This window comes from Micrasema longulum, unplaced genomic scaffold, assembly GCF_059751315.1.
Source record: "Micrasema longulum isolate JH-2025_06_02 unplaced genomic scaffold, ASM5975131v1 h1tg003559l, whole genome shotgun sequence".
NCBI lineage: Eukaryota > Metazoa > Arthropoda > Insecta > Trichoptera > Brachycentridae > Micrasema > Micrasema longulum.
The window spans coordinates 18,971-40,463 of NW_028280604.1; the positions used below are offsets into that span (position 1 = coordinate 18,971).

At 32.5% G+C, this 21,493-nt stretch overlaps 1 protein-coding gene across 1 annotated transcript in view; it reads right to left on the bottom strand.

The window, feature by feature from the left end:
• LOC148270710 (semaphorin-2A-like) overlaps window positions 1–21,493 on the bottom strand; it is a gene marked incomplete at its 3' end in the record, with an annotated part of 53,931 nt that overhangs the window by 13,814 nt on the left and 18,624 nt on the right. Inside the window, exons 3-4 of the mRNA XM_088242276.1 lie at window positions 16,043–16,253; window positions 14,582–14,776 (exon numbers count right to left, since the gene is read on the bottom strand). Coding sequence (XP_088098402.1) covers window positions 14,582–14,776; window positions 16,043–16,253 — 406 coding nt within the window. The remainder of the gene's footprint in view (window positions 1–14,581; window positions 14,777–16,042; window positions 16,254–21,493) is intronic.

Sequence of the window (21,493 nt, forward strand, 5' to 3'; positions counted from 1 at the left end):
CGCAACCTAATGAATAATCTTCTCTATGGCGCCATCATTCCCTTTCCGCATCTAATGGTGCATAGAGCATGGAATCGGTACACCTATTGCAGCGTATCTCGATATTTTTTGTTACGTGAAAGTAAGATGATAAGTCATACGCTTCAAATACCAGTCCAGGAACAATGAAATATTCTAGTGTAAACACACCCTTTTAAATAAATATTTCAAATCAACCACTTCATGAATCGAACCTGCGACCTCTCGCATGGTAGGCAAACGCGTTGAACATTACATTGCGATGCCGACTAGAGAAGATTACTAGCAATTAGGAAACAAAACCTTGACATTAGTATTAGATTTATTAAGGGAAAAATAAAATCGTAAAGTTTGATTTCGTTTGAAAGAGTTCAAAGTTTTATTTGTAACGTTATTTTGGTCCAATTCATTTGAACTTCAGCCGGAAGAGATTTTGTAATATATATGAGTGAACTCTCTCCACTTAGCAACTCTGGTATTTAAGGACCTTGGCTCAGAGGGTGAGAATAGCCATAAAAACATTTTTAAAGTAATAAAGGTCCATTAAATAATGTTCAATCAAAAAAAAAAAACTAATTAAAAAAAATAAACTGCTACTCATAGCATAAAAAAAAAAGAATTTTTTAATTCCCGCAAAAACGGTGATTCCATTGGCCACGCCTCTAATACGTCACGATTCATGTTTATTTGTTCCTGCCATTAAAATTTGTGGAGAACAATTTCACGAATCTTGACATCACCAAGGCCAAGGCCAAACTTGTCGCGTTTTTCTACAAACGCATTTTAAAAAAAAAACATTTTTTACATTTGTGTTTGAAAACATTTCTCTACAATATCCATATTGATTTGAAAAACACAATTAATTATTCTAAATGCATTTCAAATATTTTTATCGGTATTCGTAGTATGTGATATTTTCCTATTGATTTGCGAGGACCCGTCACAGTGAATCTAAACAGATCGCGGTGACGTCAGGAGCTTATTTTGCACTGACTCCATCTACAAGAACAAGAACTGTACAGCTGACGGATGATGTGATACCTTTAGCGGGATTTTGCTGGAATAAATAGCAAAAAAACTAAATTACAAACGTGCTGAAATAAAGCGCTACTTTTGCAGGAACAATATTAATCAAACATGAAATAATCATTGTACTTTGAAAAACAAAAGCTCTCTTAACAAAAGCCTTCGCTCTTTGTTCATGTTTATGGCAAATAAAATTTGGCCGAAATGAAATTCTCAACTCGGAAATAACTTCCGATTAGTCGTAAACTGCGGGAAGAAAAAGTAACTGGGTGGAATAATACCGTGAAATGTGTGTAACTTGGATAAATCGACCGTGAATGAGTGATTCTAACGGACTAATAACTAAACTCGCCTTCGAATAAGCTTCAACACATTTTTTCTACCCTACCTAATACTAAAACACTTATTTTCTCTAAGCTTTCAACCATTTTCAGTAGTTCCGCTGTTATTTCACATTAAAATAAATTTCATTCTCGTTTTTCAAAGCGTTCTTCCTTTCCCAGAATGTACGAGTATATAAAGAACAACTAATAAATGAACTAAAAAACGCCTAAAAACACCGTAAAAAAATTTGGCTTGTCTACATTTATTTCAATTTTTTAAATGATTTTCATAGTAATGATCATTTTATTTTATTAAATTATTCAGATGTGTACCAATTAACAAATTACAACAGGGATGAATAATATTGTAAATAAGGGAATATGGAAGTCCAGGCCTTTACAGGGCTTATGACCTGTCATTGGCTGGTTTAGGTGGCCGCTTTACACACTGTGTAACATTCACCATTCTGCCTATGTTTGAACATCCATATTTCTTCAATTCTTCCATTTGTTGATTTAAGTAAAGAATGCAGTTGTCCGGTTTCTATTTGTTTTTAAATTTTAAATTTTTAAAAACGCAAATCTGAATTTATTTACACGATTTATCACATATTATACTACAGAAAAAAACGTATTCCTAACTCTATGAGGCCAAGAGCCCTGTGTTGAGTTGGGATACAAAATAATGAAAAGTGGAAGCATACGCATTATGAAACAGTACCAAAAATAAAATGATTACATAAACATACATTTCAATAAACATCTGGACCACACGTTTACTGGTGCCTAAATCTATACAAAATATCTCAGTAGTTACCTGCAATGGTCTCTTGCGTCGGACAAAATCTAAAATTGTACACTTCTCTTGAACATGGCTTTCGTTTTGGAGAACCTAATATATTCATCCAGGAAATTTAACTCCCATGGAGCCACTGAAGATAAATTTCTCTTGGAAAAAAATGCAAAGTTTGGGAAAGGCCTTTATCCTGCAGTAAAGAAAAAGAGGCTGAAAAGGGAAGAAAAAAAGAAAAGAATTGGATAAAAATCATGTGAAATTGATTTAAGTTGTTGTAGATATCCAAAGTTTGCTTCCTTTTATATGTCCCATTTACGACTCGTTAAAATGGCTTGCTTTTGTGTGAATTGTAAGAATGTAAATTCTTTTTTCTTTGAAAAAAAAATCTTTTCTCATTTCATTTTGCTTCCGAAGCCACAATTATGATGATTTAGAATCATTTCACCAGAGCCAACAAACGCGAAAAATCTACCTATTATTAAGCTCTACTGAGGATGAGTGTAGATGGGTGAATGGGGTAAAGCTTATTTAATATGGATTTAAAAAAAAACAAGAAATCGGTCTTTGAATGTTTTATTTTAAGGAGCCTAATGCTTCAACAGAGATGAAAAAACTTTACCACATACCATACACCATATCTGAGAACATAAGTCTCCTTGGCGATGCCCACATACACGGAAAAGTTTCTCTTTGCCGAACGAAAAAAGCTACCCGAATCAGCTTTCTGTAATCCGGTATCATGGCATCTTTTTCCTTAAGTAATTAATCCAGAAGAACATAATATGCATTTTATTTGATTGAGAAAAGAGGGAAATGATTTTTTTACAGACTGGGATTAAATAGATTGGATATGATTAATTCACTGAAATTATTACAAAACTTTTTAAAAGCCTTGAAATTATTTTTGAAATCCACCAGATCTGTATATTCGAAAAGACCTATAACAGAGCCGTGGATTGTAGCGAGTAGCTCCATTCGAGGTATAAAAGGACAAGGCCACTGGATGTGTTCGTTGATAGACATCTTTATGAATTTGCTGATTTTAACATATTTATAATTTTTGCAAGTTATGCATATAAATTTAAAACTACCGATTTCTCTAAAAACCTACTCTAGAAGTACAATCAGTGATTTGATGATTGCATTAAATTTTTTTAATGATTATGAAAATATTTTATACATGTTTTAATAAAAAATAATGAAGAAGGTATTTGGTGCTGTAAACCAGAATAAAGTTTAGAGAAGACGATTTATTTTTGAATTAGAGGCACTCTATGACAAACCCAATATTGTGTAATTCATAAAAATAAGAATATTGCAATGGGTGTTCCATGTCTACAGCATTAACTCGGCAAACCTACTAATACTGTGGCAACAATACTATAAAATATGGTAAAAATGCAGTCATCAATAGACTTCACTCTCTAGGCAATGCGTACCTGGACGTTGGTGACTCATTTCAGATGAAATTTAGTACTTATAGAACGACTTTTCTCCTGTATTTCATTGGTAACAGTTCTAGGTAACTATTTGTTACTATTGTTAAGAATTGTTTAGACTTCTTTACAAGTGTTTTTTTTTTTTTTTTTTCGTTTCTTTTCTTGGATTAATTTATAAGAAATATTTCTCTTCATAATTTTTTGTACATCATTTTATACATCATTTTATACATAAATATATACTTTTAACCTAGGTATTAGTTTTAAATAATAATACATATATTTTTCGTTTAATGTTATTCAAAATTGTTTTCTTAGTTTTTTTTTCAACTAGTTCAAAGTATTTCTAATACCAAAATGTCTTTTTTTATCGATAATTCTATAACTGTTAATATTTTATTCTTTTTATTTTATTCTTTTTTATTCGTTTATCCTTTTTAGACTTTCTTAATTTGTTAATTAATAATATTTATTTATCATTTATTTATTCATATATATGTACATTACAAAATAAAATATCTTAATTCATACATATATAAATAATTAGGTAAAATTAGGTATATGTAAAAAAAACACATTAGTATACATAATATCCAAAGAATAATATGTTAAAAAAGTAAGAGAATCTTGTAACGAAAAACTCCCTCAGATACGTGAAAAATGTCAATGTCCAAAGTGATATTGTTCAACATAGAGATAGCCCTTCCAACAGGCATAACCATTGGCAGGTTGGTCCTGTATATTGGAATGTGAAACAGTCTATGTTGACGCTGTCTAAGGTAATTATCAGGAACATAAAAGCTAATGCTCCGCATAATTTCAGGGTTGTCAATAATACCGCGCAACAATCGAAAGAAGTGCGTTGTTAAATACACATTCCTTCTAGTCTTCAAACTGCTGTAACCAAGCATACCCTGGAGAAACTCAGTGGGATAAAGCCATGGATAATATCCGCACTCCCTCATGTAGAGAAACCGAAGAAATTTCTTCTGAACCCTCTCCACCATAAGAGAGTACTTCAACTCACACGGTCCCCAAATCATCGAGCCACTCTCGAGTCTACTTCGCACCAACGAGTTATAAAGAATTCTCAGTACTCGTGTACTACCAAAAACCCTAGCAGTACGCAAGACGAATCCTAACATCTTCAATGAACTACTACAAACTGTTTCGATCTGATCATGAAATGTCAGGGAACTCACAAAAGTGATGATGCCTAGATCTTTAACCTTCGCAATCCGTATAAGATTCTGGTCATTCATTCTATAGCGGAAGAATAGCGTTTTGTGGGCCCTGGTGAAAGACATAACTGAGCATTTTGAATATTGAACAATAATTTATTTCGTCTTCCCATTCAGATACGTTTAATATATCCGTTTGGAGAGAACGAAAATCATCCAAAGTTTTAACCCTCAAAAATAGTTTCAAGTCATCCGCGAATAATAAAAAACGCGATTTGACTACACTTTTTTAATATCATTGATAAAAATAGAGAACAGTAATGGACCCAAGTTGGATCCCTGGGGAACACCTGAGTAAGTATTAAAAATTTTTGATGCAAACAAGCCATGTGAAACGTATAATATTGTTTTAAATGCTCTGTATTACTTTTAATTAGGCTGCAATGAAAGTATATTTAATTGTTTTTGTAACTAATATGTAAAAGGCGCTAAGTGCCGTTTATTTCAATAAAAATTAACCTTTTCGAGCCTAAGGAGCGTATATTGGGTCCCCCGAAAACTTATTTTTTCAATAAATTTATTATTAATCATCATATTAATATATTTTTTTGCATATTCCAACATCATAATGTTAATAATGTATGAAAATACTCCATATTTCTTTCAATAATAATTCACATTTGTTTTTGCTTTCCCCGTGCAAACAACAAATATTACAATTCATTGCTTTTGCAGTGGTGGCCAGCATTTTGTATACCATGAGCCAATTTATTCACATTCAAGGTCAGATGCGCCATACAACTCGAATTTTTTACCTTCTTTCGTTAATGTTTGGGGTTGTAAAATAGATATAGGAATAGGAACTGCTTCGCTTATGAGAGGAAAATGAATTTTTAATCACGGAATTCAATAAATTATTTTCAATAAAAAATAATGGCCACAAGAATGCAATGCGTCACCTGTGATCGTTCAATGCGCCGCATTTGGCGCATGCGCCACGGTTAGGCCACCACTACTCTACAGTTTAAAATGATATACGTTGGTCAGTGTGCAAGTGCGCTTTTTGGTATTTGGTCGCTTTTTTCAGCTGTAACCACAAAAATCCGGATTTCATATTTTACATTTAACATGCGTACCCCCTTCCAACTCCCCGCTCTACCACCTTGCTAACGGGTAGCGCGACATTAGATCAAATCATTCAACGTGTCACAGACAAATCAGCGCGATAGCCGGATAGAATCCTCTCTAACAGTATTTTATGAAAACATGTATGAAATTTGCAGAAAACTCGAAATATTGTTTCAAAATAGTTTCATAAACATTACCATGACAATCGTTAAGACATTTTTTTAAGTCGTATTTATAGCATTTTAGATGGGTTATTATTGGTACGTCTTCAGGAACTCGCAAAAAAGTTCACGTTCAGGCTCATCAATCATCGTACTACAAATAAAATTATTAGTATCACTCCCTTTCTATCAATTTTTTATTTACAACCCTTTAACCATAAACCTAAAATTGTTCTTTTTCAGTAAATGATTAATTAATTGAAACACAGAATAAGAAAAAATTGAGAAGGGAGCATGCAAGCCGCTGGCCTATTTAAGTGGCCACTTTACACTCTGTGTAAAGTTCACTATGTTTTCTATGTTTAAACTCCCACATTATCTCAAATCTCCCACCTGTTGACTTTTGTAGGTACAAATTTGAATAAGGTTATAGTCCTTGATTTCCATTTTCTAATAGTGAGTTATTTACGATTCATTGAAAATGATCCAAACGTATAATATTTGGGTAAATCATGAATAGGTAAAAATTATTATTTTTATTTAAAAAAAAACCTAAACCCTTATTGATGTGGGTAAAATTCATCTAGTTGAATTATTTGATAAAATGATGGTCTACAACGCCTGAAAATATCTTTACATTTTTGTATCGGTTAGTTAAATCAACAATATTTTGAGTGTGTCCAAATCTTTTTTTTTTGTTTGTCTAAAGACATTTGGATATACTCAAAATATCGCTGATGAACGCAAATGTTTTAAATTAAATGCTAACAAAAATATTGATTTTGCTTTAGAATTCTGACTAATTTCTCGTTTTTTTTCTGATCCATATAAATCGGGCTTAAGGGGTGAAAATGTAACGGAATGTTAGTTTGGGGAGACCACCCTTAATTGGGAAGGCGCTGATCAAAGGGAATTATTTTTTTCATATTACAACCCCAAATTGAGAAATCGCACAAGGATTGGGCGAAACGTAGATCTCCACAAAATACAATATATTCTTTATTCATTGGCTTATATACAAGGTAAAGAATGGATTTTTTTACTGTGAACAAGGATTTTTTAAACGTAGATGAAGCTGTTGAGAATATGAAAGTCTAAGCATTTACAGAGCATACGCTTTACTATCGTGATCTTACATTTAAAACATTAATCATTATCAACAATATTTTGAGTTTGTTCAAATTTTTGTAGACAAGGACTGGATTCAACTCCCTGGGACTCTTCATCTCTGTTGTAATATGTTAATATAAACAGCTCCCCAGGGAGTTGAATCCAGTCCTTGTCTACAAAAATTTGGACAAACTCAAAATATTGTTGATAAATCCACCTGGTACATGAAGAAGTATAGAAATTAAAAAAAATAACATTTTCAGGCGTTGGCTAGTATGTGGGTAAAATAATTCAATTACACGAATCTCACCCGCATAAATAATGGTTTCAGCTCTTTAACTTCACAAACATCAAAAGACGAAAGAATTGAAGGAATATAGATGTTCAAATATGGGCAGAATGGTGAATGTTACACAGTGTGTAAAATGGCCACTTAAACCAGACATTGACAGGTCATAAGCCCTGTAGATGCCTAGACTTCTACATTACCTTCTCTCAAATGTTCTTCATCTCTGTTGTAATATGTTAATTAATCATTATGTACAATAATATAATCTCCAATGCCTTGAATATGCGAGCAATATGAATATTCTTACTCTAGTTTAATGTTACTACATTCTGTCCCAAAATGAGTTAGCATGTAATTCCTAGGAGTTTTATATGATTATAAAAATATATTTAAAATAGTAATTGTCATAAAATTGACAATCATCATTATTCCTTTTCCGCAGCTTATGGTGCATAGAGCACTGCATTAGTACACCAATCGCAGCGTATCTTGATATTTTGTTACATAAAAGTAAGATGATCAGCCTTACGCTTCAGGGGGACGGGGACTATGAAATTTCCTGGTGAGAAAACACCATACAAAAAAAATATTTCATAATAACCATGTCGGGATTTGAAAACGATACCTCTCGCGAGGTAGGCAAATTTTAAAATTGTGGCCATTTAAACCAGCCAACTACAAGTTACATGCTTAGACTCCCATTATTGTTTCTATATGTATGAATTAAGATATTTTATTTTGTAGTGTACATATATATGAATAAATAAATGAAAAAAATGAAAAAAAGTCAAAGTAAGTAAAAAAACACAAAAAATCTACTAAAATAAGAATAATACTGGCGGCCTCCGTGGTGTAGTGGTCAAGACGCTTGACTCACGCACGGAAGGTTCCGGGTTCAATTCCCGGTGAGAACACAAAAATTAAAATGTGATTTTTCTCAAGCCTGGGTGTTCTGTGATGTGATTCACCACTGTAATTGGACCTCCTGGCCTGTTGTGGTGCAAAAATAAAAATAAAATAAAAAAATACTAAATTAACTTATTTAAAGAACACGAAATGATTTAAACAAGTAGTTTTCAATAAAAACATGCCTTAGAAATGTAAAATTAGAATCGTTTTTCCGCTCAAACACTTGCTGTTTTTATATAAACCAGATTATTCACTGCTCTCAAATGTTCTCCATCACTGTTGTAATATGCAAGTATAAAAAATGTTTTATTTTATCATTTAAGCTTTTAGAAGTATATTTATCAGTCACCAAAAGAGATCTGTTTTTGATTTGCACTTACAAGTCTTATGAAAAATATGTAATTTATTTATTTTCTAAGTGCGGAGTCGTTTCCTTTGAGAGATAATTATATAAAAACAGTATTTTATCACCCTCTAAGAACGTTTTACTCTGGAATGTCAATTAGGTACTTCTTATTTTTTCATTTTTTCTTTTATTTCTTTAGCACTTCAGAGAATTTTAAAAGAAAATTTTAGACTAAGTGTTGAGCAAAAAATAAACTCATTTTCATTGAATGAAAAATTATTTAAAAACTGTTATTTGCGGATAACTTGAAACTTTTCTTAAAGGTGACAACTATGGACGATTTTCATCTTTTCCAAGCGGATATATCTTATAAATGTGGTTGTGGAAAGCGTAACAAACTTAGGTAAAATGTTTCCAAGTTTTTGGGCCCAAAAAACTTCATTTTTCGCTGCAAAATGAATGACCGGAATCTGATATGAACTTCAAATATTAAGGATCTGGGCGTTAGATTTGTGAGCACCCTGACATTCCATGTACACATAGAGAAAATCAGTGGTAATACATTGAATATGTAAGGATTTGTTTTTGAAAATACCCGCGTACTGAGAACTATTTACAACTCCTTGGTGCGAAGTAGACTCGAGAGAGGCTCGATAGAAGCGGATATATCTAATATATGTGAATGCGGAAGACGAAACAAACTTCGGTCTAATGTTTTCAAGTGTTCAGTCACGTCTTTCACTAGGGCCAAAAAAACTCTATTTTTTCGCTTCAAAATGAATGAACAAAATCTGACACGAATATCAAATGTTAAGGATCTGGGCGTTAGATTTGTGAGCACCCTGACATTCCATGTACACATAGAGAAAATCAGTGGTAATACATTGAATATGTAAGGATTTGTTTTTGAAAATACCCGCGTACTGAGAACTATTTACAACTCCTTGGTGCGAAGTAGACTCGAGAGAGGCTCGATGATTTGGGGGCCACATGAACTGAAGTACTCTCTTATGATAGATAAAATCCAAAAGAAGTTTCTGAGATATCTCTACATGAGAGAGTACGGGTCCTTGGCTCTACCCGACCGAGTTTCTCCGGGGTATGCTTGGCTACATGTAATGAGTATTTGACTACACATTTTAATCAATTGATGCGCGGTATGGTCGATAATCTTGAGATTATAATGAGCATTGGTTTGTATGTTCACATCAGCATCAGCATAGATTGTTTTATATTCCGATATACAGGACTTACCTGACGATACTTATGCCTGTTATAAAGACTATCGCTATGCTGAACAACATCGCTCTGAATATTGATCTGTTCCATGTATCCATGTATCCATGTATCCAAAGGGGTTTTCCGGAGCAGGATTCTCCTACTACCTTAACAAAAGCCTCCTATAGCTGCTCTCAGATAAAAAAATTGTATAGCAAAATCGAGTGTTGCGAACTCCGCCTCGAGGTATAGTATTTAACGCATTCCTCTACCATTTTTGAGGTTCCGGGTACAATTCCTGGGATGGTCGACATAAAATATTGAATGAAAAGATGGTGGTGAAAAAAAATCCTTGATATTAAAATATTCGGGAAAATCATAAAAATGCAAATATTTATTATTTATACAGTATATTATTGGCCTTGTGGTGAAAGGTTGGTCATCTTACCTTCATTTTAAAAAAAATGATAAAAAAATGCAGTGTCCTATGAACCATTAGGTTTGAAAAGAAAATTAAGATTATAATGATATTTATACAAGACATTCATCAATTTACATAATTCTTGTTTTTTATGGTTTATTAGGTTAGTTTATCTTAAGAATTAATATAAACTTTCAATAACATTACAATTTTATATCGAAAAAGTCTGAAGAACATATTTTTAAAATTAAATGTTAATATTTCAAGGCTTTCCAATTCATTTCTTTCTTTAGGTTACTTATTCTACAGGTTTAAACTCTTAATTTTTCATTATATAACTCTAGTATTCAAAGGAGGCATTTTTGTACACAATCGATGCTGACGTATTCAATGGGTAATTTTAAATGTATTTTTTTACCTTTGAGTTCTCATGATTAAGCCGAACATTTCAATTAAGGGCCCATTTTCAACGAGTTGTAAATAACTCACAACCGTACATTCACGGAGACTAGACCGCTGTGCACGAGCAAACCACGAGCCCACTGCGTGATATCGCATGATTGGCCTATTTCACACCATGGCAAAAATAACGGCATGATGAAATACAATAAAATGAATCGATATTTATTGCTTTACAATTATTCACTTATAAAATGCCTAGCAAACGCAATATCCAGTACACCGTAAGACCCACTAATATCTTGTCAATTTCCTTTCGCAGGATTTTTACCTGAGAGTACTCGATAAATTTAAATGTTGATAAAAATTATCATTAAAATCTTTTTTGTTAAGATTTACTTTATTATTTATATTGGGTTGTGATTCCGTGGCTAGTATTGCGGAATCATGAATCAGAGGTCTAAGGTTCGAACCTTACTCTACCCCAACTTGATTTACATTTTCTGATAATGAGTTATTTACAACTCATTAAAAATGTTCACCAAAATTTAAATATTTGACAAAATTATAAGAGTTTTTTGTAATTTTTTTTTTTTAAATAATATATTAACCGACGCGTTTTTGTTGATATTTTTATTAAATTCATCAACTATGGAGGTAAAAAAAAAAAAAATATATTATCTAATTCAAATAGGTCTAATAAATGTCAATCCATTATAATTTTACCGTGGCGTTTAGATTAAGATAATATGTGTGAAATAGGCTATCCTCCGTCGGGTATCACGCGGCTGGTTTGTTTATTTGGAAATTCTTGTAAAAATGAACAGATTTTATTCGAGTGTGAATCAAGTTGTGGTGGAGCGGGGTTCTAACCTCGGACCTTTGGTCCGTGAGTCCACGACACTAGCCACTGGACCAAAACCCGGTCATTGTGTTTTATTTGCTTATTACAAGGTCGTGGTTCTGGGGATCTCAGATCCCAATAAACCAAGGGTTGCAATAAAATTAATTATAAATAATGGTCACCCTATAATACCTATTAAGCTTATCCCATCCCTCCATCTCCTTTACTTTTTTCATTAATTTTCAAACAAGAGAATATTTTAATAATTTAATCAGTTCATGTTTGTCCTAATCAGTGCATGTGCTTATTAAAATGCACGCCCTATTGGTTTTATACTTTTGTGCAACAACTATGGTGAAGGTGTATAGTGTGCAGTGGCGAGCCGTGCTTTATTTTATAGGTAATCTATTAAAAATGTTCATTAATTTATACTACATATAAGTACTTACATAACACGTAAGTAATGTAATTATAAATGACTATTTTTTTGTAATTCTGGGAAAATCAACTCAAACAACAATTATTATTAACCACGCGATAAACGTAGTTTTATTCTACACTATTTTAATACCATACTTGCACAAAAGTTTATCAACAAATACCACAATGACATTCCGCAGGTATTTCCATTATGATCTGTCATTGACAGTACTGTCAAGACTTGAGCACTGGCCGATTTCTTTTAAAATGAATAATACCTAAAACGGCCACTGCGTATCCCATCAAAGAAAAATAGTCCTTCGGAAATAATGTTCGAAATACTAGTTTCCAAATAGAGAATCTTCTAAAAATATTTGTAATCTGCAAGTTTCTTTTAGTACTAAAAAAGTCGACCTGGGTTAAAGACGAAAAATACAGTGTACTTTTTTGTATGGAAGAATAAGCTGAGGTAATCGGCTAGTTTCATCGTTCAGTAAGAATGGGCTGGGCGCGCTTTATATATATTTTTTTGTAGAAAGATATAAACGGTGATTTATAACAAATGACAATTACTTAATTTTTTTTCCCATAAACATGGTTACTATAATTTATTATTATTTAAAGTCAAATATAATGGTAAGCTGTGCATAATCGCTTACTTTGACGATTCGCCCCTGATAGTGTGTTTTGTATGTTGGTTTGCATGTTGGTTTAATTGGTGTCCTGACGAAGAGACGGGTACGTCTCAAAACCGGCAGACATAAATCGGTTAGTGGTTATATCCAAATATTTAATAACATTTAGTAAAATGTTTGACCACAAAGTTAATGCTTTGAATATTAATAATTATAAATAGTTTTCGTCACGTGTATATTTCCGCTATGATAGTTGAGTTTTTATTTCATGGCCGGGAAACCATGTTGTCCCCTCGCGGGTCTTTACGACTATGGTGAACTGAATTGTGGGCGAATTTTTCGCCTTTTGTTACGTAGAACTATCTCCTGGCATTCCCTAAATTCTAACTAAATCCGTTTGACACCGCCACCGGTACCTATAGATTATCTCAACAAAGACTGTGATTTCGCAGACGATAATATTATGACTTGTCACTGGCTATAACATTGAGAAGATCAAGTTGCACACCGTGTGTTTAAAACTATTTCGCCTATGTTTTGACATCAATTTACCTTTATTTTATTAAATTTTGCTTCACTATTGTCTAGTGTCTACATACGATGACGTGATATAATCTCTCTTATTACTTTTTTTTTTTTCTTTTTTTATTTAAATTTTATTGATAAACCTTAAGGGTTACATACATTTAACAAAATGTTTTCACTTTTAAAATTCACATTCTACTGTTAATAATAATATTTTTAACATCTTTTGTAAAGGTTGTCTGAGTCTTTTGTTTAGTTTTGTCTGGTAGTTTATTGTATAATTTCAGTCCATGGTTTATAAGTCTCGATTGTCCTTTTCTCGTTTTAAAAGATTGTATATGATATTTTTCTGATATTCTCGTATTGTGTTCATGTTTACTACATTTTTTTTCAAGTTTTAATTCTTCGTCTACAATTACATCAGTGGCTAATTTATGAATAAATTTTAAAGATTCTAGTTTAAAGAGTTCGTTACGTTTAATTGTTAAGTTTGTTCAAAAAGTTCTTCAGTTGCTGTTAGATAGGGAAGGTCATATACTAACTTTAATATTTTATTTTGCTGTCTTTGTAGTCTGTTTATGTTATTTTGATATCCTGTTCCCCATAGTAGTTGCATATAACATATTTTAGTTTTTACATATGCTTCATGCATTAATTTTTTTTCCTTTATTGGAACAATGTTTTTGATTTAAAAAAATAGACTCGATAAAGTTGCCACTTTGCTAATTAAATTGTTGATATGAATTGTCCATGTCAATTGTCTGTCTATTGTTAGTCCTAAGTATTTAACATGTTCAATTTCAGTTTTTATGATGCAGTTATTTTTTTGATCTTTAAATGGACATTTTTACACCGGATTTAGAAAGTAAAATTTGTACAAATATGCAGGATTTTAACTTTTAAAAAATATACTTGCCATGCTCAGAATGAATGTGACGCCGATACAGCAATAAATTTGTATAAGAGAGAGCACGAAGATAGAACTCATAACAGGGAAAACAGAGACGTAAAATAAATTTACTCGGATATTTGCAGTGAGCGGGGTTGCACGCATGTAAGATGACAATCAGATATATCATTTTTAGTTTATCGTGCTATAACAGGACTCAATTAACTTTTATTTTGATCAATTATGCAAACCGTATGTTCTCGTGTTATTTTTTTTATGTTGACACTTCAAAATATCATCACCGGGTTCAAAGGAATTTTTACTACAGCCTTAAATTTCATTTATATATCATCTGTTGATTTTTTATACAGCTGAAACCAAATTATTTTGCCTTTAAGGAAATACATTTTTTTTACATATTTAACATAAATCTGAATCTTTTAGCGTTTAACAGTCTGTGATAGCCGTAATATTTTTTTTAAATAAATAATTTTAATTACTCACTATCCATCCATTTCGTGTCGTATTTCAATGTCCTTAAGTAGCCATGGTGAGTTGTCGTATTTAACAAGTCCCATCGGGCGTACAGGGGGTCTGGGGATCCTGCCGACGCTCTGCTTGCGGCGTGGAGGCTACCTGTGCCAACGGGAGCCTTAAAAGTAGAAGAAGGAAAATCCTCTTCAAACTTTTTATCCGGAACTGAAAAAGAGTTAACAATATTTTTATTATAATGAAATTTTCATAGACAAGACCGCTCTCGAGATTAACAACATTTATAGAGAGAGGAAAGACATTTTAAATGTATCTCCTGCTTAACTTTTAACTTTTTATTTTGACTTTTGATTTTATCTTTCAATTTGAACTTTTTAATTTTAATTCTTAATTTTAACTTTTAATTTCAACTATTAATTTTTTAAAATTTTATTTTCGTATGATTTGTTACAATATATTTTTATTAAAGGCTATATAAAATCAGACAAGTCGTAAAATTCATAAAATAAGTCGGCCTCGTGGTGAAGTGGTCAGCGCGTTTGCCTACCATACAAGAGATCTCGGGATCGATTCCCGAGATGGTTGAGATGAAATATTCATTTAAAAATGTGTTTTTACAACATAATATTTCAAAGTCCCTGGTAAGATTGATCATCTTACTGTCATGTAACAAAAATGATCAAGATATACTGCGATTAGTATACCAATGCAGTGCCCTATGCACCATTAGGTGCGGAAAAGGAATGATGATGATGTTGCAAAATAATAAAGGATAATACATTATTGACAAATTTGTCACAATTTTTTTTATTTTATTATTTTGAAGGAATAACCCGCTAAGCCTCTATTTAGAGGCTTGTAAGCAGATGAAATAGAGAGGATATGGAAGTAGATAATGAAAAATACACCACAACACCCAGACCAATTGAAAAAAAAACCTTTCTTGCGACTGGCGGGAATCAAGCCGCGACTCCAGTTTCACAGTTGGCCGTCTAACCAACTGCGCCACGGTGCCTGTCGTGTTCCCTTGTTCTCTTAATTTGAAAGAAAACGGACACAAATAATGTTCACACTAACGAATTAGTCAATAATTAATATCATCTTCACCGTACACTGCGCAAATATCGCGAGCAGCTTTATTCCCTCGATTGAACGCGAACACAAAAAGGTGTTTTAAATGCTATTTTTCAATTTCGTCTAATGGACATTTCATTTTAAAGGCTTGTAATCAAATAAAATTATAAGTTACGTTAAAGCAACAACAATCTCGTAGAGCAGATGATTTTCTTTCGAATGACGTATAGCATTTACCATTGTGTTTTACTTTTTATGCTCATTTTTATTTTGAAAAAACGGACGCAAATTATGTCAATACCAAATATAATAGTTGTATTTCGAACATGATAAAATTTACTAAGTTTCATTTTACTAGAAAAAAATAGAATATTTATTTTTAATTAATTAAGGTCTTACCTTCTCTCTGCAATGGAGGCCCTTGTTCAGGCGTGTTAGAATATGGGTTTTCAGTTGCTAGGGGCGCTTTTAGAAGGGTGTTTTCTGACATTGCTCCTGGATTTAAAGTTAAAAGGGAACAACTTCGAGTGGTCGGAGAAGGGGAACACCGCCCCGTTCCTCTGCCTACCCTGGCTCGATGAACATGGCGAGGTAGGTGCTTTAAATCCTTCTGTGGACAAAAATAATAATCAAAAATGTGTCTAAAACTTTCCACACACACTTCAATAAAATACTAATAGAAACTTTTTTTAAAAACTTTTTTATGGTCTATTTAGAGATGAAACATAAAACTGGGAGAGGAAGAAAGAAAGCAAGGTGAACGCAGTCGAAATGCGATCTCTTATTTATTTATTTTTCAGAAACAAACAGTCGACAATGATATAATAACATAAAAAAGATACGGCTTAAAAACAGACCAGCGATGTTTCTAAATCAAAAGAATACATATTAAATTCTGGTACTACAAAAGGGTGTGTTTATGTGTATTTGTACAAGAGTAAGTGTAGAGGTGTATTTGTGTGGGATTAAGTGTTCAGGTGTGTGTAAGTGTGCGCATCACTTAATAGTAAGTGGGATCGTATCGCAACCAGAAAGAATAAGTCTTAATTTAATTTTTAAATAAATTAAGGGGCGTGTTAAATATATCAATACATGAAAAAAAAATCATTATAGTTAGAGCAAGAACGAAAGAGGAATTATTTTCTTGTCACGCGAAAGAGGAAATTAAGAGTCATTTTCTTTTTTTTCTCTTTTTTAATCTCTTAGACGAATGTGTGGAATCAATACACGGTTTTTCAGGGCCAGACCGCGAAACTTCAGAGGAACATTCCTCATGGTATGTTTTTAAAATTTTTCCAAAAACTCATTTTGAAAAAAAAAAAAATATGGTCTCAAAATGGAATAAATCTTTAATTTCTCGGACTAGCATCTCTTCCGCAAACACCTACTCCTCCCCAACAAAAAAAATACGATAAAAACGTATTTGAACAACGAAACGATACGCACCAGACGCGGACAAGGGAAGCGGCGGGGTAGGAGAGGGGTAGGGGTTTGTGGAGGGACTGCTAGTTCGATAAATTAAAGATTTTCTCCATTTTGAAATCATAATTTGTTTTATTTTTTTTAATGACTTTTTGAAAAAAAAAAAATAAACTTACCATGAGGAAAGTTTCTCGGAAGTTTTGCGGTCTGGCCCTGAAAAATCGTGTATATGACAGGTTAGCGAAGAGTGCAAATCTGAGACAGGTTTAATAATTGATAAGGTTAAGAAAGGGTTACTGGGATTGTTTGGTCACGTAGAACGAATGGATGACGAAAGAATGGTAAAACAGATATTAATACATGGCGAGAATCAACGGTAACATAAGACGAGGACGATCAAGAAAGACGTGGTTGAAGTCTGGTCATATTTAAAGCAAACACAACCTAAGTGCATATTGAGAAGCTAGGAATGTATGTCAGGATGGACGTGTGTAGCGGTCCACTCTGTCTGCCTACCCCTAAGGGGAAATGGCGCGATGGTAGCAGTAGTAAAAGTCATAGGATGACAGGAATTCGATCTAAAACAAACAAACCAGCTATAAGCCAGTTACAATATTTTGAGTTTGACCAAATTTTTGTAGATGAAAGACTGGACTTTACCCATTCATGGGCCCAGTAAATACCTGGACTTCCATATTCCCTTCTCTAAAATGTTCTCTTTCTCTGTTGTAATTCGTTAATCATAAGCCAATTGTCACACTAATATATTAAGGTTATATCAACTACTATAATAAGCAGATAAATATATACATATTCTAGGGGTGGGGTTCATCATCATCCCCCTTTCTGCTCCCAGTGGTGTACAAGGTACTGCATTGGTTAACCAAATTCAGCGTAGTTTAGTAATCTGTTATATGAAGATAAGGTGATCAGTCTTACGCTTCAGTAGCTCAATCACAAATAACCATCGACGTGCTAATAAGCTACGTAATAACAATTTCTCACCATGGTTGTTTACGTATTCGCGATCACGATGCAACATCTGTGAACACCTAATATTGAATGTCAAAATATTTACGTTTCGCGACGTATAATCCTGCTAGGCAACCACATATTTGAATTACACCCGTAGAAATATGGAAAATATTCCAAAACTGCTATTTTGATTTAATCATTTATTATTTATCTTGCTATTTATTTCATTTAGCCGGCGGTTGGCAAGCCAAATCAACAAAAGCAGTCGCCATAGTAATTGTAATTTATTTTTTACTTTTTTGTATTAGATACTCCTTACTATTTTGCAAATGCAATATATTGAATTATTTTTTATAGTTCATGCCGATTTTTCGCCAGTGAACTGTATTTATTTACGAGAAAATTAAAAAACAAACCAACACGAGCGTTGACTTAGAGATTACACTCGTGTCGACTTACAACTGCGATAACTTAAGAATGTTTTTAATTTATTAGCATGTTTTTAAGCACGTCGATAGTTATTTGTGATAGGTTGTCAGTATAAGATAATGACAGATCATTTCCTCGATTGCAGTTTCAAATCCAAAGTAACCCACCAGATCGTGACCCGACAAGTATCGGCACAGCAACTGACGGTGCCACGACAGAAGAAGAACTACTATGGAGATAGAACAATAGGGAGCGTAGAACAAAAACTGTATAATTTAATACCAGCTAAAAATGTGGAGGAAAAAAACCTAAATTCATTAAAAAAAATAGTCAAAAACTTATTAAAAACAGTAAGTAAAACTTAAGTGTGCACATAAATATATTTTATTCTTCATTTATTATTAAACTATGTACTTTAACTTTTATAAATTTAAAAAAAAAAAGTATAATTTGACCCGCAGACAAGCTTCGGCTTTGCGGAAACAAAAATATAATTATGTATGTAACTTATTTGTTAAAATAAATAAAACTTAACATATTACAAGAGAGATGAAGAACATTTAAGAGAAGGTAATATAGAAGTCTAGGCATCTACAGGGCTTATGACCTGTCATTGGCTGGTTTAAGTGGCTACTTTAGACACTGTGTAACATTCACCATTCTGCCCATATTTGAACATCTGTATTCCTTCAATTCTTTCATCTGTTGATGTTTGTGAAGTTAAAGAGCTGAAACCTTTATTTGTACGGGTGAGATGTAATTGAATTATTTCACCTAAATACTAGGCAACACCTGAAAATGTTATTTTTTCAATTCACAAGCTCCCCAGGGAGTTTAATCTAGTCCTTGTCTACAAAAATTTGGACAAACTCAAAATATTGTTGATTAATAAAACTAAAAAAAAAAAAAAAAAGGTACCAGTCCAGGAAGAATGAAACATATATTACATCCTCGGATTACAAAGGGGTAATTATTCTTATTTTGAAATAGAGCAATCTCTTAATCTGTCTTCATTGGAGAGACGTAGAACTGAGATGGACCTTATATGCATTTTCAAAATACTTAATGCTTTAAGTGATGTCCCATCTCTGTTGCAATCAATTTCTTTTTATGATCCCAACCGTGTCACCAGAAGTCAAAATCTGCTATTTATAAAATCTTCTAAGGGCAACTTTGGTTTTTATGCCCCAATGTCCAGAATGTGTAGATTAGTCAATTCATCACACGAATTGGAATTTTTTGGGATAGATCTTCCGGCTTTTCGTAGATCTCTTCGTGACTAAACAGTGTGGGATGAAGTTGGATTGGCATGGTTTAGCTCAAAGTTTTTGGTCTTTCGTTTTTTTTAATATATTGTATACAATTATTGTTTTGCCCTTGTTTGTCTTTGCTAAATAGTTTTATGTTCTTTCTGTTCAGTTTCTTGTATTTATGTTTATTCATGTAACTGTTGTAATTGGCTTTGGCCGTATGTAAATAATAAATAAATTAATATATTTATTTTAAAATTTTTTCCAATTGATTTGCTTTTCCAGGATTTTTACCGGAAAGTAGAGAGTATCTGTTAAGTCAAAAATGTTTGTCTAGGGTTCTTTATTTTTTTCACACTCGGAACCCTATATTTTGTACGCCCAGACACATTTCATTTGTTTGTTTAATAATTGCTGGATTTTTATAGAGAAACGTAATCCAATCGTTTTATATTTGTTTTCTTGCGATGTAAAATGAATTACTGTGAAAGTATTATTTCAGTCCATTTAACACAACAATAAATTCAGTTGCCGAGCTTTGTGTCTGTCGTTTAAATTACGATACATAAAACTAATGACATTATTTTACTTTGTTCTCGTTTGCGGTACCCTGTATTAAGTCATTTGTACAGAATGAAATGTAGGGTTGCCAAAAATAACATAAAAACGGTATAAATTTAGGCCAGCAAATAACACGTCAGAATATTATTATACTATATTGATTGAACCCTTTATAGGACAACTAGAATAAAGTGGTAGATAAATACACCACCGGAAATGAGGTATTCACTTCTAATATTTCATATTGTAGTCCTTAAAATTTAGCTTGATTAAAATGACAGCTGCCAAACTAATTTCACTGGTGATGGGAATTACTCATCACTGATCATGTAGTGATTGAATTGATTTTATCGATGTATAATAATATAAATTGATATACAAACCCAAAAACAAGCCTATTATAGTATATTTAAGACAATTATTTACTAAAAAATACAGATGAAAGAATTAAAGGAAAATAGATGTTCAAATATGGGCAGAATGGTGAATGTTACACAGTGTGTAAAGTGGCCACTTAAACCAGCCAATGACAAGTCATAAGCCCTGTAGATGTGTAGATTTCTATATTATCTTATCTTAAATGTTCTACATCTCAGTTGTAATAATGTGAACAGCTCCCCAGGGAGTTAAATCCAGTCTTTGTTTACAAAAATTTGGACAAACTCAAATTATTGTTAATAAATTCACTTGGTTCATGAAGAAGTACAGAAATAGAAAAAATACAATTTTCAGGCGTTGCCTAGTATGTAGGTGAAATAATTGAATTAGATAAATCTCACCTGCATAAATAAAGGTTTCAGTTCTTTAACTTCACAAACATCAATAGATGATAGAATTGAAGGAATATAGATGTTCAAATATGGGCAGAATGGAGAATGTTACACAATGTGTAAAGTGGGCTCTTAAACCAGCCAATTGCAGGTCATAAGCCCTGTAGATGCCTAAACTTCTATATTACCTTCTCTTAAATGTTCTTCATCTCTGTTGTGATATGTTAAAAAATAAGACATTACTTACTTTTTTTCATGAATAACAACAAATTAATTATTTTTTTATTCGATCGATTTATATTGATCAATTTGCCCCATCTCTAACATTTTTGCAAAATGACGTAACCTTGTAAGAGCGTCTTTAATAATTAGGTTAATTTTGGTTTTAAAGCCGATTTTATGCAATTGTGTTGATTTATATGTCAAGCATTGTATAAAAAAAA